The following is a 14,933-nucleotide window of genomic DNA, read 5'->3' as shown; positions in this document are numbered from 1 at the left end:
TTCTTTTTTATTTTGGTTTCTTGGGGTAGGAGTGGGTTTGTGGGGGAAGAAGAAAACGGGGGGATATGCTCTAGGGGAATGCACTGCATACCAGAAAAAAACCAAGTAGGCTTCTCCATGAATTTGCCGAATCCTCTTTTAAAGTCATCCAAGTTGGTGGCCATCACTGCATCCTGAGGCAGGGAGTTCCACTGCTTAATCCGGCGTCCTCTCCTGGCCCAGAGCTAGTCGAAGGCCCTGGAGGAGACGCCCCCTGTGGGGTCTGAAGCTGAGTCCCGACCACACCCCGCTCCTTGCCTTCGACTGCAAGATGTGCCTCTTTACCTCTCCTAGGAGGTTTTCCGGCGGAAAGTAGGCTGCCGTGGCCCAGCCATTGGTCTCCGCTATAGGATCACCCTGCGCGCCTCCTCTTGCTGTTGCTGCTGGCTCGAGACCCCTCTCGGCTCCCGGGAGCTCCCCGTCCCCCCTTAAGTAGGGAGGGACCTTCCAGCCAGGCTTCTCCCTCCCGCCCCGCGTAAGTCCGTCCCGCCGCGGAGCTGCGCCCGCCCCGTCCGAAGCGGAGCCCCCGATGCTCTTCGGTGGCGGCGCGCCTGCGCCTCTCCCGCTGCCCGGGGGCTGCTGCCTGCGCCCGCCCCGCCGGCCCCAGCCAAGCGCGAGCAGGCCGGCCGGGGGCGGGGTGAAGGAGAGGCCGGCCGGGGGCGGCCCGTTAGTCGCCTGGCCTTGAACAGCGGGGCAGCGCGGCTCGGAGGCGGCGGCGGCGGCGGGGACGCAGTGGAGGCGGCGCAGCTCAGCCGAGGTCAGCGGGGACCCCGGGCGGGGCGACGAGGACGGCTCTTGCGGGGAGCGCACCGGAGGCGCCCGCTCCTTCGGGAAGAGATGGAGTTGGGCGAGCGGGAGGGGGAACTTTGAAGACGCGACGCCGTCTCCGAAGCAGGCGCCCGTGGCAGAGGCCTGCCCAGCTCCGGGAGGACGGGGGAGCTCCGGGGTCGGCGGCTGCGTGGGACCCCGCGGCATCCCGGGGCAGCTGGGAGGCGGGACAGGGGAGGAAGGGGCCTCCAGACGCGTCCCCGTCCGGCCACTGGATGCCAGGACTCCTCGCGGGGGCGGGCGGCCGCGGTTCCTCTCGGAAGGCCCCGACGGGAGAAGGTAGACGGCCTCTGCCCGTGGAGGCTCCATCTCGCTCTCCCGGCTCGCAACCACTTTCTCCTTGTAAAAGTCCCGGCTCGGCAAATGCGGCCGCCGGCTGCCTCCTCCGCCCGAAGGGCTCTCTGCCCGGCCCAGGAGGGGCCAAAGCCGCCTCCGCCTTCCTTCTCCGGGCCCTCCGCGCGTCTCAGGTTGCCCAGCGGCAATCCCCTTTTTTGCGAAAGTTAAAAGCCCCTCGACAGTTCCGCAGGGTGACTCGATCCCCAAGTGGCGCCCACCTGGCCAGCGGAAGGGGCTCCTGCGGCCGAGAGGCTTCTTATGCGGCGGGGGGGACTTGTTCCGACCCCTTGGGAGCAGCATCCGCGCCAGTTCAGCAGGAGAAGCGGGGTCCTGGGCCGCTGGTCCTGGGCAAGGGCGCAGGATGGCCGCGGGGATTTGCTCTGTGCTCCCGGGTGAAGGAATGGCCTCGCTGGGGCAGGACGACCGCGAGGCTGAACTTGCAGGGCCGCGACTGCCTGCCTGGGGGTCTCCCCCCCTCAAGCTCCCTCTCTTTCCTCCAGGTCCAGGCAGCCAGGACGATGGGTCTTGCCCTGTGGGAGGTGCTTGGGCTGCTGTGTGGTGTCTGGCTGGGGGTGGGCGCCGCCCAGCAGAGCACCCCAGCGGCACCCACAGCGCAGAGCACCCCAGCTGGCCCCAAGCTGCAGTTCCGGCTGGCTGGCTACCCCCGCAAGCACAACGAGGGCCGCATTGAGGTCTTCTACGGCCAGGAGTGGGGCACCATTTGCGATGACGACTTCACTCTGGCCAACGCCCACGTTCTCTGCCGCCACTTGGGCTTTGTGGCCGCCACAGGCTGGACTCACAGCGCCAAGTATGGCAAAGGCATCGGTGAGCATCGAGGGCCGGGGCGAGGGGCGATAGGATGGGGCAGGGCGGGGGGCGGGGGCAGCCCCTGCACTGTTTCATTCTTGAGAAGAGGAGACACTCATAAGCTGCAGCCTTGATCTGATCCAGGCTGCACATTTTAATTTATTAAATTTCTAGAAGATCCCAGGGTGCTTCACAATATAAAAATCACAAAATACATAACATAGTAACAAACACACCATGCAGTTTAAAAGGCCACAGATTGTTTAAATACATAATATTATGTAATTGTTTATTGCACTTAAATAAGGAGCTCACAGTGGACCACGTGCTTCTCCCACTCCTCATTTAATCTGCACAACAACCCTGTGAGGTGGGTAAGGCTGAAAGGCACGGACTGGCCCATGGTCACCCAGTGAGCTTTATGGGCAAATGGAAACTTGAACCCTGGTCTCTCCTGGTTTGACACTCTAACCACAAAACCACACTGGCTCCTCGCTTTCCACAGCTTTCTAGGCCACAATCTTGCAGAACCAGTGAAGGAATACTAAAAGATTGTGCATTTAAGCATATGCAGAGAGCATTTCTCCTCTTTGCTGGGTAAGCACAGCCAGTCCTAAGGAGCAGGCATCCAAGATTGACTAAGGAAAAGTCTCTGGCTAGAGATGCTCTCAGGTCAGGCTGAGTGCTCTCTCCTTTTCCTTCCTTTCTTTCTTTCTTTCTTTCTTTCTTTCTTTCTTTCTTTCTTTCTTTCTTTCTTTCTTTCTCTTTCTCCCTCTCCATCACCCACCTGACTCCTCCTGGCTATGGCTTTGCAGGGCGCATCTGGCTGGACAATGTGAACTGTGGGGGCAGTGAGAAGAGCATCACGGACTGCCGGTCGAGGGGCTGGGGCAACAGCGACTGCTCCCACGAGGAAGACGCCGGTGTCATCTGCAAAGACGAGCGCATCCCTGGCTTTGTGGACTCCAATGTGATTGAGGTGGGTGGGGGTGGGACGTTTGCTTGGGGGCAGGGGCGGGGGGGGGGAGGCTGGCAGGGCTGCTGTGCCTGTGGGAGCAGAGGCAGTGGGAGCTAGGGGGACCCCCGTTCCTGCTGCAGAGAACTGCTCCCTAAGCATGTGGGTCCCAACAAGGCTGCATTAGTCAGAAGGGGAAGGCTTGGAAGAGCACAGCATGTTCCCTGAAAGAGACTGGAGGAGGCCCAGGCGGGGCAGGGGGGGGGGTGGAAGGAAGGAAGAAGGGCCCCCAGCTGGGCCAGCCCTGCCTTCCTGTCTGGGCCTGTTGCTTGGGGCTCAGTCCCTCTTGAGGAAGGATTCAGCTACCCTGAATCTTCCAACCTCAGTTTCATGGGCTGCCCAGGTGTGGGTGTTTATGCATCTATGGCAGGCGAAAAAGAGTAGGAAACAGCAAGCGAGAGCAAGGCAGCTCTGGCCAGATGTTCCTCTTGCAGCTGCCTGTGGCCAGCTGGCTGGGACATGTTTCCTCCACGAAGGGAGAGCAAATGTTCAGTTGGAGGGTGATTTTCCAGGAAAAATGTCTCATGGCTCCAGCACACAGACTTTTCCAGGCGCATTCCTATGTGGGGCTTTAACGTCACTGTTAGCGCAGTCTGGGATCTAGCCCTGGGGGTGTAAGGGGGTCACTGCGGAAGCGGGGAAGGAGTGGGGGGCAAGAGGGAGCCTGGCCTGAGGTGTCCCTGGGAGTTGGGCAGGGCTGGTTTGGGGCCCATTCCTTCCATTTTTCCATTGCCAGTTTGGCCATATTATATTCTGGAGAAATTTGAGGCGGGTGAACTCTTCCCCAGCCCCAGTTTTGGGCTTCCCTGCAAGCATTTCCCAGCTGGCCAGGCCCCAGTCAGGAAGTCCTCCTGGGAAGCTACAGTAGACCCCTCACCCCACACAGACCCCCTTGGCTCTTCCTTCCTCTGCTCAGGGCTTCCTCCTCACACCGCCCTGACGGCCTCCCGTCTCCAGCTGGCGGGAGTGACGTCACCCCTGGAACTGGGGCACCAGCTGGGCAGGAGGCCAGAGGCGTTTTACACCCACAGCATTCCGTTCTGTGACTCGTCACTCGAGGGGAAAGTGAGGGCCGCCTGGCCTCACTTGGCCACAGCAAAGCCATGCTGCTTTCTATAAAGCAGGCCCCACACATCCCTGTGGCTGCATTTTTGGGTCCAGGGTTTTTTTTCTCAACAGCAGGAGGTTCCACCCCAGCCGCCTCCTTCCTCTCAGCAAAAGAGTCTCTGCCCTCTTCCTCCTCCTCCTCCCCCCCCCACTTTTGAGACCCTGCTGGTTTTCTGTGTCTGTTTGGGGGGTGTGTGTTAAAAGTTGTTTTCCCAACAGGCTCCCACCAGACAGGTCCCACCTTCCAGCCTCCAACTCCTCCTCCTTGCAACCCTCTCCCAACCCCCAGCAATGTGGGAATCACAACTCAAGCCTCCTTTCTCGGGGTGGAACCCAATCCCCTGCCAGGCCATGCAGTTGGGGCAGAGGTCTCTGCCTGGGGCTGACCCTCCCTCCCTCCCTCCCTCCAGACAGAGCAGAACCAGGTGGAGGAGCTGCGCCTGCGCCCCGTGGTCTCCCACGCCAAGCGGCCCCTGCCCGTGGTGGAGGGCATTGTGGAAGTCCGCCACCGGGGCAGCTGGGCACAGATCTGCGATGAGAACTGGAGCAGCCGCAACAGCCGCGTCATCTGTGGGATGCTGGGCTTCCCTGCTGAGAAGAAGGTCAACCGCAATTTCTACAAGTGAGTGACTGCGTGGAGGGGGGAGAACCGAGATCCCCCCCCCATTCAGACCCTTGGAGGACAGTCTTGCCACTGACCTCCATGGGGGAGGGGGAATGGACTGATCACATGCTGGGAAATTGCTGGTTAACATTGTCTGTCTCTGGAGACAATGGAGGAGGGTGTCTTTGGGGGTGAAGCCAGGCTGTTGAAGAGTTCCAGCTGTGACTGGAGAGACTGATAGGGGAGAGACATGTTTTGTTGCAGCTGGGGCAGAGAAAGGTGGTCAGTTGCACCATGGCATTTCTTCTCTCTGCGCTCCTACCAGTGGTCATTCCTCCTCTGGTCACTGCTATAGAAGCATGACCTCACTGTCTGTCTCCAGGCACTGCGGTCATCTGTTGGGAAATCAGGAGAGGACCTTTGGGCTCTTCCCCATCCTCTGCACTTAAGTCTTGGATACGGTCGTCATCATCATCGCCATGTGTCAAGACCCCTTTAAGGCTCTGCCCACCTGAGTGCAAATTCCTGTCAAGGATTACGCCAAACTGGGAGGTGTCACAAATGCCACAGAAGTCAGAATCTGGATTCAAGATGACCTTTAACAGATTGGGAAACTGGGTTAAAACTGGCAAAATGGATTTTAATAGGGACAAATTTCAGTTTCTACACTTAGGCAAGGATAACCAGCTTTGTATATAGAGTGGGGGACACCTGACTTAACATCAGGTCATGTGAAAAGGATCTTGGGGTCTTCTAGGATCACAAGCTTGACATGAGTCCACAGTGTGATGCAGCAGCAAAAAAAAACTGATGCAATCCTAGGCTGCATCAACAGAAGTCTAGTGTCCGGATCAAGGGAAGTCTAGTGTCCTGCTCTAGTCTGTCTTGGTCAGCCTCCAGCTGGAGTCCCATGTCCAGTTCTGGGCATCAAAATTTATCGGTTTGGACTGCTGTAAATGACACCACCACCCTGGAGCTGAGCTATCCTACAGCGCCCGTCTAGCAATGTCTATCTTGCCTTGCAAGGAGCCAAGGTCTTTGGAGGAGGTTGCTGTCTTGCCTTGGACCTTCCTGTCTTGCCAGCTAAGCTGCTTTGAATTCAGACAGTTAGATTTGGGGACGGTGTCTGAGTGGGAGGTAGGAAGTGGGAAGCTGCTCAGCAGAAGCACCTCCAGCTCTTGCAGCTAGAGAACGGGAGGATTGGGGACCAACTTGGCCAGATGTTGCCCTCGGGGCTCCCCCACCTCCCCCTGCCTGGCCCCTCGCCTGTCTTCCTGAAGAGGCGCTGTTGACTTTCCTCCCGCAGGCGGGCCAAGCGAGCTGCCAAGGGCCGGAGGAAGCCAGGCCCCCGGAAGAGGTAACGGAGCCAGGAGGCCCCTGCTTCCGTGCAGCAGGCGGACCCTGGCCCCCCCGCCCCTGAGTCCTGCCCTACCCCCCACCTGACAGGGGGCCATGCTGTCCTGCTCAGTCCGGATTCACTGGCTGTGGATCCAGAAGGGGAGGTGGTGAACCTCCTCCCCAAACCGAGCGCCCCTTTCTGCAATGCTTCCCCCACGGGTTTGAGGGCAGGAGGTTCACCGGTGACTCAGAGGCGCTGCTGGAGGGCTGAGCTCTCTGCTTTCTGTGTCCTCTGCCTCTCAGTGGGGCAGCACCTCTCTCTAGGGTGTGTCCCAGGTATGGGTGACATTTCTTGTCTTGCCAGGGGCATGAGTGTCTCATGGCCTTAGGCTGCCCTGGAGATGAGCCATTTCTGCTATGCGGACGGGGGCTGGCACTGAGGAACATGGAGAGTTGGGGGGCCAGCATTTGTCTTGATAGGACCCTTTGGAGCCCCCCCCCCTGCTGCCGCTATGCAGAGTTGGAATTATAGCATTATAGAGTTGGAAGGGACCTGAGGGTCATTCGACAGACAGACAGACAGACAGACAGACAGACAGACAGACAGACAGGAGAGAACCCCTGGCCTTGCGATGGATGCTTGCCCGTCTTCATCACCCTGACTTGGCCTGGGGAGCTGGTGTGTCAATGGCACGGGAAGACGGCGGAATGTTTCCGAGGAAAGGAGCGGGCAGGGCGGGGGGAGAAGGAAAGTGGGGCAGCACCTGAGCCATGTGAATGGGCATCTGGCCACAGAGGACTTTGGACAAAGGCGGCAGTGTGTGCTCTGTCTGGTCCAGGGATGTCTGAGCGGTGACTCACTGCTGGGCTGAGGGCACCTCTGTGTGCCTTCAGCTGGGAAGAAAGAGGCGTCTTTGCAGGCAGGCAAGCAAAGGTGGGCTGCATGGGGGGGGGCTGGGAGGGAGCTGAGCACCCAGGTCCCACCGCAACACAGGCACCGTGTAACCCGGGTCCACTGTGTGGCATCATCAGTTTCCTCTCTGAGTCTTCCCTAAAAGGGCAAATTCTGGGAGGCTCTTCAGCTCAGCCTGAGGGCAAAAGGAGGTATAGGAGGAAGATTTATAAAATCACACAGAAAGTGCTTCTTTTTTTTGGGGGGGGGGCTCCTCTTTCATAATTCCAGGACTCAGGAAGTGATCCAATGTTGGGAGAGTTCCAGTGGGCAAAAAGGCAGCTCTTCATTGCAGAACACGGAATCTGCTGCCACAAGTCAGATGGGGGCCACTTTAGAAGGGAATTAGACAAATTCCTGAAGGCCAGAGGAAGTGGGTTTGCCCTGCCTCATTCCCTGGCCCTTCCTACCCTGAGCTCTCTGTTATGACTCTCCAAAGGTCCCACCAGGTGGAAAAAAGATCTTCCCCAGCCTTTTGCGTGTGTGAGAGAGAGATTTGGGGGGGGGGGGTATCCTGGGCTCTTCTGCATTCAAAGCACCATGTCCTCTGCTGCTGAGCTAGGATCCCTCCTGGCTGAATGGAGCCTCCTTTTACAGAAGCAGCCTACCATCCTACATGTGCCAGCTGCTGGGGACAAAATGGGGACTGCGATCAGCTTTGAGGTTTCTCACAGCATTTTGCATGGTGCTGTGGGGCACAGTAGGGTGGGCTAGAGGGAGGCTTTGAATGCCCAGCGAGGGCGGGAGGGGGGCATTCTCCTGTTCTTCAGTGTCCCAAGGCAGAAATGACACACTGAGCCATAGAACTACAGAGCTAGAAGAGACCTCCCCCTGCAATGCATGACTGCCGGTGTGGGGCTGCATGGCTTCTCTGGGGCTGGGGCTGCTGGCATGAGTCGTGGGGAAATGGATGCCAGGTTTGCTTCTGACAAGCCTGTGCTGGCCTGTGTGGCCTGATCCATCCCGGAGCAGTGCAAATGAGCAGAGAGTTTGCAAGGATCCGGCCCCGGGGGGGGGGGGAGGGGTGCATGGTGGGCTCCGTCACTCACCTTGTCTGTCTGTCTTCCAGGCCGGTCTCCAGGTCTCGCCCCAAACATAGACGCAGGGAGGACTTTAGGGGCACCAAGAGGTAATGGGGCCTTGAGAGTCCCTGGGAGTCTGAGGGCAGGACTGGCACCCAGCTGCTGCCCTCGGAGGGAGCCAGAGGCTCTTCTGCAGCCGTCATTCCAGGTCCAGAGGAGCCGAGGGCCCTGCTTGGTATGGGAGCGCAGGGGACAGCGGAAGGGGGCCAGGTGCTACGATGCACGCCTGCCCCACAGGTGCCCCACCTGTGTGCTCCTGCCAGCCCTGCCCTCTGACCCCCCTCCTCTTCCCTGCAGGCTCTCCCTGGAGCGGCAGCCGCTCAACTACCGCCTGCACTCGGTGGCCTGCCTGGGGACGGAGGTGCACCTCTCCCTCTGCTCCTTCGAGTTCTACAAGGGCAACGCCACGGGCGTCTGCAGGGCGGGGATGCCGGCCGTGGTCAGCTGCGTCCCTGGGCCGCTCTTTGCCACTGGGAACGCGCAGAAGAAGAAGAGGCAGCGGCAACAGATGGGGCAGGTGAGCGAGGAAGGAGGGAGCAGAGGACAGAGCAGAGCTTGCCCAGCCTGCCTGCTCTTTCACAGGATCCTAGAATTGTGGAGTTGGAAGGGACCCCTAAGGGTCATCTAGTCCAACCCCCTGGAATGCAGGACACAGCAGCTCTTTATTATGACCTAAACATCCCTCCTTTCCTCCAAATGGAGTGCAAGTTGGCACCCTCTTCCCATTTTGTCCTGCAACAACCCTGGAAGGCAGGTCAGGCTGAGAGATGGCAGCTGCTCAAAGATCGGCCCCTGAGTTCCAGGGTGCTGGAGTCTCTCCCAGGTCCCAGCTCTCAAACCACGGCGCTGCACTTCCTCTGAGGACTATGGAGTGGGGCAGCCTCAGGGCCCCACCTCCTGGGCGTCTCAACTGCCCTTTGCTCCCCACAGCAGCGCGTACGGCTGAAGGGAGGGGCCAAGCCCGGCGAGGGGCGGGTCGAGGTGCTGAAGAACGGCGAGTGGGGCACCGTCTGCGACGACCGGTGGAGCCTGGCGTCCGCCAGCGTCGTGTGCCGGGAGCTGGGCTTTGGGAGCGCCAAGGAGGCTCTGACGGGGGCACGCATGGGCCAAGGTGAGCCGCTGGGGGGACGTGGCCTGGGCTGCTCCTTCGGGGTGCCCCCCAGTCCAACAGTCCCTGCACCCCCCACAGCCGTCTGGACTGCCACAAGTGCCAGAAAGGCCTGGCACACCATGTTCATGGGGGGGGGGGGTCCCCAACTCTACATGCACCCCCCCCCACCAGGCAGATATGTGCTCACTTTGGAAACAAGTATACCTCTACAGAAAATACTAGCCTGGCAAATGAAATGTGGGTGGTGGCTTGGGATGAAGAAAGGGGGCACAGGTCGTCTCTGACTCCCCACCACCACCTTCCCCATAGACTGCCCCCAAAAGGGGCTCTCAGCTGGCCATTCCCAGAGGCCCAGCGTTTCCTCTTCTGCCACAGGAATGGGCCAGATCCACCTGAATGAGGTGCGCTGCCTGGGCACCGAGAAGTCCCTCTGGAGCTGCCCCCACAAGAACATCACGCAGGAGGACTGCAAGCACACCGAAGACGCGGCCGTCCGCTGCAACGTCCCCTACATGGGCCACGAAACCACGGTCAGCACTGCCCCCCCCCCAGGGAAGAGGGGCCTTGTCCTCTCTCCACCCCCAAGTGGCAGCAGCAGCAGCAGCTCTTCCTCCCAATGGACTGGGAACTTCCCTAGGCTGCCTGCAGGCCTTGCCCAGCCCACAACTCCCCCCCCCCACGCAGATTGGGGCTGCCAACCCCCAGTGCACCTGTGGGGGGGGGAGGCTTGGTTTCTGGCCAGGGCTGGGGAACCCTTGAGGCCACGGTGACGTGCCCCCCACTCGGCCACTGCCTGCCTGCCCTCCTGGCCTTGGCTGGTGGGAAGGGGCAGCCACCAGCTCATTGCTGGGCTTCCCCACAGATCCGCATCGCCGGGGGGCGAACTGCGTTTGAGGGGCGCGTGGAGGTGAAGCATGCCGGCCGCTGGGGCACCGTCTGCAGCACAGGCTGGAGCACCACCGAGGCCATGGTGGCCTGTCGCCAACTCGGCCTGGGCTACGCCATGCATGCCGTGACAGTAGGTGTGGGGCAGCCATGGGGCTGGGAAGGAGGCAGTCGGGGGGAGGGGTTTCCTGGGAGGGCAGCTGGGTGAAGGAGAAGAGGCCCAGCGGAGAAGAAGAGGGGTGTGGGGGCTACTAGCCAAGAGAACTGTGGACTTGGGAATGACGCCAGAGGCCATCTAGTCTGACCCCCTGCAATACAGGTATGGCAGCTGAAGCAGCCCTGGCAGGGGGCCACCTGCTCTGCTCCAACAAGGCAGGAGAGTCCATTGGATCTGGTGCTCTGGCCTCTGGTTGGACATTGCAAGAACAGGATTTGGGGAACCAGCACAACAGACTCCCTCAGGAGGTTTGAGGTAGAGGCTGGATGGCCCTCTGTCCCAGAGACTTTAGTTGCGATTCCTGCATTTCAGGGGGCTGGACTAGATGGCCCTTGGAGGGCCCTTCTGAGACCCTTCTGTTTGGCGCCTCTGCTTGTGCTGGCCACAGAGAGGGGCGAAGGTGCCCCACTGCCCTGCCTCTTGTGCTCTGTCCCCAGGAAACGTGGTACTGGGATGCCAGCAACGTGACGGAGATGGTGCTGAGCGGAGTGAAGTGTGGGGGGCACGAGATGGCGCTGAGCCACTGCCAGCACCACAGCACCCTCAACTGCCCCAAGACGGGCACCCGATTCGCCGCTGGAGTCATCTGCTCAGAAAGTGAGGCAGGGGAGGGGCTGCTGGGGGGGCAGAAAGAGACCCCTGGGGCTGCTCCTGGGAGCAAGCCCACCTGGAAGCCCGTTGGGGGTCAGGGGGGAAGGGGCTCCTTTGAGAGACACCCCCTCCCACCTTCACTGGGGGCCGGCTCTAAAGCCCTGGGTGTGGGGTCACTGAGAGGCAGAGACTGCCTCTTCAGCTGGCCCTATGCCTTGAGCTAGCCCCACAGCTGCTGGGCCCCTTCTCCCTTCACAGCTGCCTCGGACTTGCTGCTGCATGCCCCCCTGGTACAAGAGACGGCGTACATTGAGGACCGCCCTCTGCACATGCTCTACTGCGCTGCGGAGGAGAACTGCCTGTCCAGCAGCGCCCGCAATGCCAACTGGCCCTACGGCCACCGCCGCCTCCTGCGCTTCTCCTCGCAGATCCACAACAACGGCCGGGCCGACTTTCGCCCCAAGGCAGGGCGCCACTCCTGGGTCTGGCACGAATGTCACGGGTCAGTACCTTTCTCTCGCTCGCTCCCTCGCTCTCCTCTGGGCTCAGGGCTGGGTCTCTCGCTCTTTTTATTCTGTGGCGTTTATAGGAACTAAAGGTGGCACAGCCATGGTTCTCTCCCTGCCCTCTTCATTTAAATACCCCCAACACCCTGCAAGGTAGGCTAGTTGCTCAGGGAGCTTCATGGACCCTGGTCTCGCCTTGTCCGATGCTCTAACCACTACACAACACTGCCATGTCTCGCCCCAGGCACTACCACAGCATGGACGTCTTCACCCACTATGACCTCCTGACTTCCAATGGCACCAAAGTCGCAGAGGGACACAAGGCCAGCTTCTGCCTGGAGGACACTGAATGCCACGAGGGTGGGTGAAGCTGCCAGGGTGCCTGTGGCTGGGGGGGGGGGCAGAAGAGCATGAGGAGCCTCTGTGGGGGGTGCAGGGGGCAGCGGCTGCCTTTGCTCTGAGGCTCAGAAGCCCAGATAGGCATGGGATCTAAGAGAGTCCAATGAGCTCAGGTTTGCCTACACTGACTGACAGTGGGAGCCCCCCAGGGGTTCAGGGAGGCGTTTGCTGCCCCCTGGCAGGACCTGACCCCCTCCCCTTCTTTGGACAGATGTGAGCAAGCGCTATGAATGTGCCAACTTTGGGGAGCAGGGCATCACGGTGGGCTGCTGGGACCTCTATCGCCACGACATTGACTGCCAGTGGATAGACATCACCGACGTCAAGGCTGGCAACTACATCCTGCAGGTGAGACCGGAAGAGGGAGGGGAGGGGTAGCAAACTCTGCAGGTTGTCTGAATGGCAACTGTCAGGGATGCTCTAGTTGTGGTTCCTGCATTGCAGGGGCTGGACTATATGACCCTGGGAGTCCCTTCGGTAGGAGATGAATTGAGGATTAAATCTGTAGATTAAAATTTAGACCACCTATCCCATGTGTGGGAGAAATGGAAAAGCTAAGTGGGCTGTGAAGCCTTTTTAGCAAAGTAAACACACTTAAGTCATTTTGCAGCTCACTGAATTTTAGGAATGAGGCAGTTGTAGCTTTTTATTCCTTTATTTGCGGTTTACTGACCTTCCTCTCTTTACCTGCTGGAGTAAAGGTACCACATGTTTTAGTAAGACAAACAAACAAAAATTGTTTACTTACATTTCAATGCAGGCAGCAAATACAGGAAAGTAGAAGCATAATGACACTTTTAAGGTTGGTAGTCTCAGAACAGGGTGTACATGACTGCTTGAGAGGATGGCGGACAGGGAGGGCAAGGGATTGTGTCACAGAATTCCCTCCCAGAGGAGACACACACAGGGCCCTTCCAACTCTCCATTTCTAGTAAGGGAGTCCCTGCCAAGCCTGGTCTTATGAGAGGCAGCAAGCCGTTCCCTCTCTCTACCCCCCTCTGCCTAATTTGTTGTAAAGAGGGCCTGATCCAGCCCTGTGGCTGCAACTCTATAGACACTGACCTGGCAGTGAGCAAAAGGCCGGGCACCAAATCAGGCCCTGTTGAAATCAGTGGAACAGGCATGCCAGGGGGTGCCGCACCTGTGGAGCTTCCACCTTGCTCCCCCTCCTCCAGCCCTTCCTCAGGGCTTTGACGCCCAGCTGTAAGAGTGCTTCCCGCCCCCCAGGATGGGTGCCAGTTCTTCCCAGCAACCCGTGGGGCGCAGGGCTCCCTTCAGTCTCCCTCCCTCCCTCCCTCCCTCCAGGTGGTGATTAACCCCCGGTATGAAGTGGCAGAGAGCGACTTCACCAACAACGCCATGAAGTGCAACTGCAAGTATGACGGCCATCGCATCTGGGTGCACAGCTGTCATATAGGTACTTTCCGAGGGGTTTGGGGGGGGAGCTTGCTGGGGGTCCCCTCCTCTTCCTCATGCCCTCCTCTGGTCCTTCTGCTGCAGGTGATGCTCTCAGTGAGGAGGCAAACAGGCGCTTTGAACAGTACCCAGGACAGCTCAATAACCAGATTTTATAGGCCAGACCACAAGCGCCACCGGCTGGCCTGCCCCACAGAAGGGGAGCTGAACCCTGAAAGCCCATGACAGACAGACAGACAGGCAGACAGACAGACAGCGGCTTACCTGGTGTGGCGCAGTACAGCCCTGGACGGTGCAAAGAAGCCAGTTGGCAATGGGCAGAAGAAAAGCAGGCTGCTGACCCCCTGCTCCCCCCCCTCCATAGGGGAGCTGGGACTGAACTGCAGGGCCAAATCCCCCTTCCCCCAAAACCCCCACCTCAAAGCTATTTGTTTTCTTCCCCACAAATGGGAGCATCTGACATGATGGAGAAATTGCAGGGGGGGTGGGGTCAGGAGGAAGGCTGTCTACACCACTCCTGCCTGCCTGCTCAGGAGCTGCTCATTCTGCCCCCCTGCACAGACCCCCCCCCCTTTCTGGTGCTGCAGGCTCTGAGGCCAGTTCTTGTTTCCTATATAAAGTTCATGTCTTTTGTCCAACTTGCCTCCCAGCTGATGTGTGAGGAAGCAGCAGCTCAGCTCTGAGACAGGAAAAGCTCTAACCCCCCCCCCCCGCATGCCCCCCAAAGGCCTTTGCATCGCCTGGCCAGAGCCAGCTGCACCTGGGAGGGGGCCAGGTCTGGCAGCCCCTCAGCGTGGTGGAGGGATGGGTCCTGTAGCCCCCAAAGTGCCAGGATTACGCGAGATCACAAGAACCTGCAGAATCTGGCCAGTGGCCCGCCATCCTGTTCTCACAGCGGCCAATTGGATGCCCCAATGGGACGCCGACTCGTCATCACGGCAAAGGAGGGCCATCAATAATAATCTCCTCCATGAATCTGTCACTTTCTTTAAAGCCATTCCAGCTGGTGGCCATCCCTGCCTCCTGTGGGAGGGAGTTCCACAGATTCCACCGTGTGATGTCCTTTTATCTGTCCTGAACCTTCCAACATCCAGCTTCTTGGATGTCCACAATTTCTAGTTTTGAGAGAGTAGGAGAAAAACTTTTCTCTCTGCTCTATTTCCCCTATTAATCTGGGTGGGGCGTCTCAGATGGAGACAGCCAAGAAGAAAAAGGGGCATTTAGGACACCCCCCCCCAACCCACGGGACCCCCCTCCCCTTGGCCACTTCAGAGTTATGCGAGAAATGTCCTAATGGAGTCCTGTGGTCAGTCGGCCGGCCTGGCCGAATTCTCCTGCAAGAACCCCCCTCGCCCCCCCTTACCTTCCGTGTCCTGTTTTCCTTCCTGGCTGGGCTGCAGAGAAACAAATTCCACGGCTGGAGGTGAAAGAGAGGCCTGTCTGGGCACAGAGGGACTCGCCACCCCTCCCAGTGAGACGCAGCCGAGCCCCTCAAAAACAAACAGCCCCCCACTCCACCCCCCAAAATTCCTGGGGCTTAGCAAGACCACTTCCAAGGCAAACCACCCCCACCGCCGGCAGAAATCAGCCCACTCGGGAGCAAGGACAGTGGCAGAGCAGAAAGGAATCTGTGTCGCCATCGCTGGGCGCTGAGGTGGCACGTCTCTTTGGTCAGGGGGGCGGCTCTTCTGTCCCCA

General features: G+C 59.4%; 1 protein-coding gene across 4 annotated transcripts; it reads left to right on the top strand.

The window, feature by feature from the left end:
* The first annotated feature begins 652 nt into the window (after nucleotides 1-652).
* LOXL3 (lysyl oxidase like 3) lies at nucleotides 653-13,874 on the top strand. 4 transcript variants are annotated; one of them, XM_081876817.1, is made up of 16 exons: nucleotides 653-796; nucleotides 1,704-2,031; nucleotides 2,829-2,992; nucleotides 4,546-4,757; nucleotides 6,046-6,096; nucleotides 8,099-8,158; nucleotides 8,409-8,628; nucleotides 9,042-9,222; nucleotides 9,598-9,752; nucleotides 10,085-10,240; nucleotides 10,762-10,921; nucleotides 11,174-11,417; nucleotides 11,666-11,781; nucleotides 12,032-12,168; nucleotides 13,126-13,237; nucleotides 13,321-13,874. In XM_081876817.1, the coding sequence occupies exons 2-16, from the start codon at nucleotides 1,722-1,724 to the stop codon at nucleotides 13,392-13,394; spliced, it is 2,352 nt and encodes a 783-aa protein (XP_081732943.1). In that variant the 5' UTR covers nucleotides 653-796; nucleotides 1,704-1,721; the 3' UTR covers nucleotides 13,395-13,874. The 4 variants fall into 4 exon arrangements, with proteins under 4 accessions (XP_081732943.1, XP_081732940.1, XP_081732941.1 ...); XM_081876814.1 differs by lacking the exon at nucleotides 6,046-6,096; XM_081876816.1 differs by lacking the exons at nucleotides 653-796; nucleotides 6,046-6,096 and adding an exon at nucleotides 954-1,146.
* The last annotated feature ends 1,059 nt before the right edge of the window (nucleotides 13,875-14,933 follow it).

Source organism: Podarcis erhardii (assembly GCF_964252035.2).
Source record: "Podarcis erhardii genome assembly, chromosome: 9".
NCBI classification, from domain to species: Eukaryota; Metazoa; Chordata; class Lepidosauria; order Squamata; family Lacertidae; genus Podarcis; species Podarcis erhardii.
Note: the sequence above shows the minus strand (reverse complement) of the source record. Positions and strands in the feature narration are given on the sequence as shown.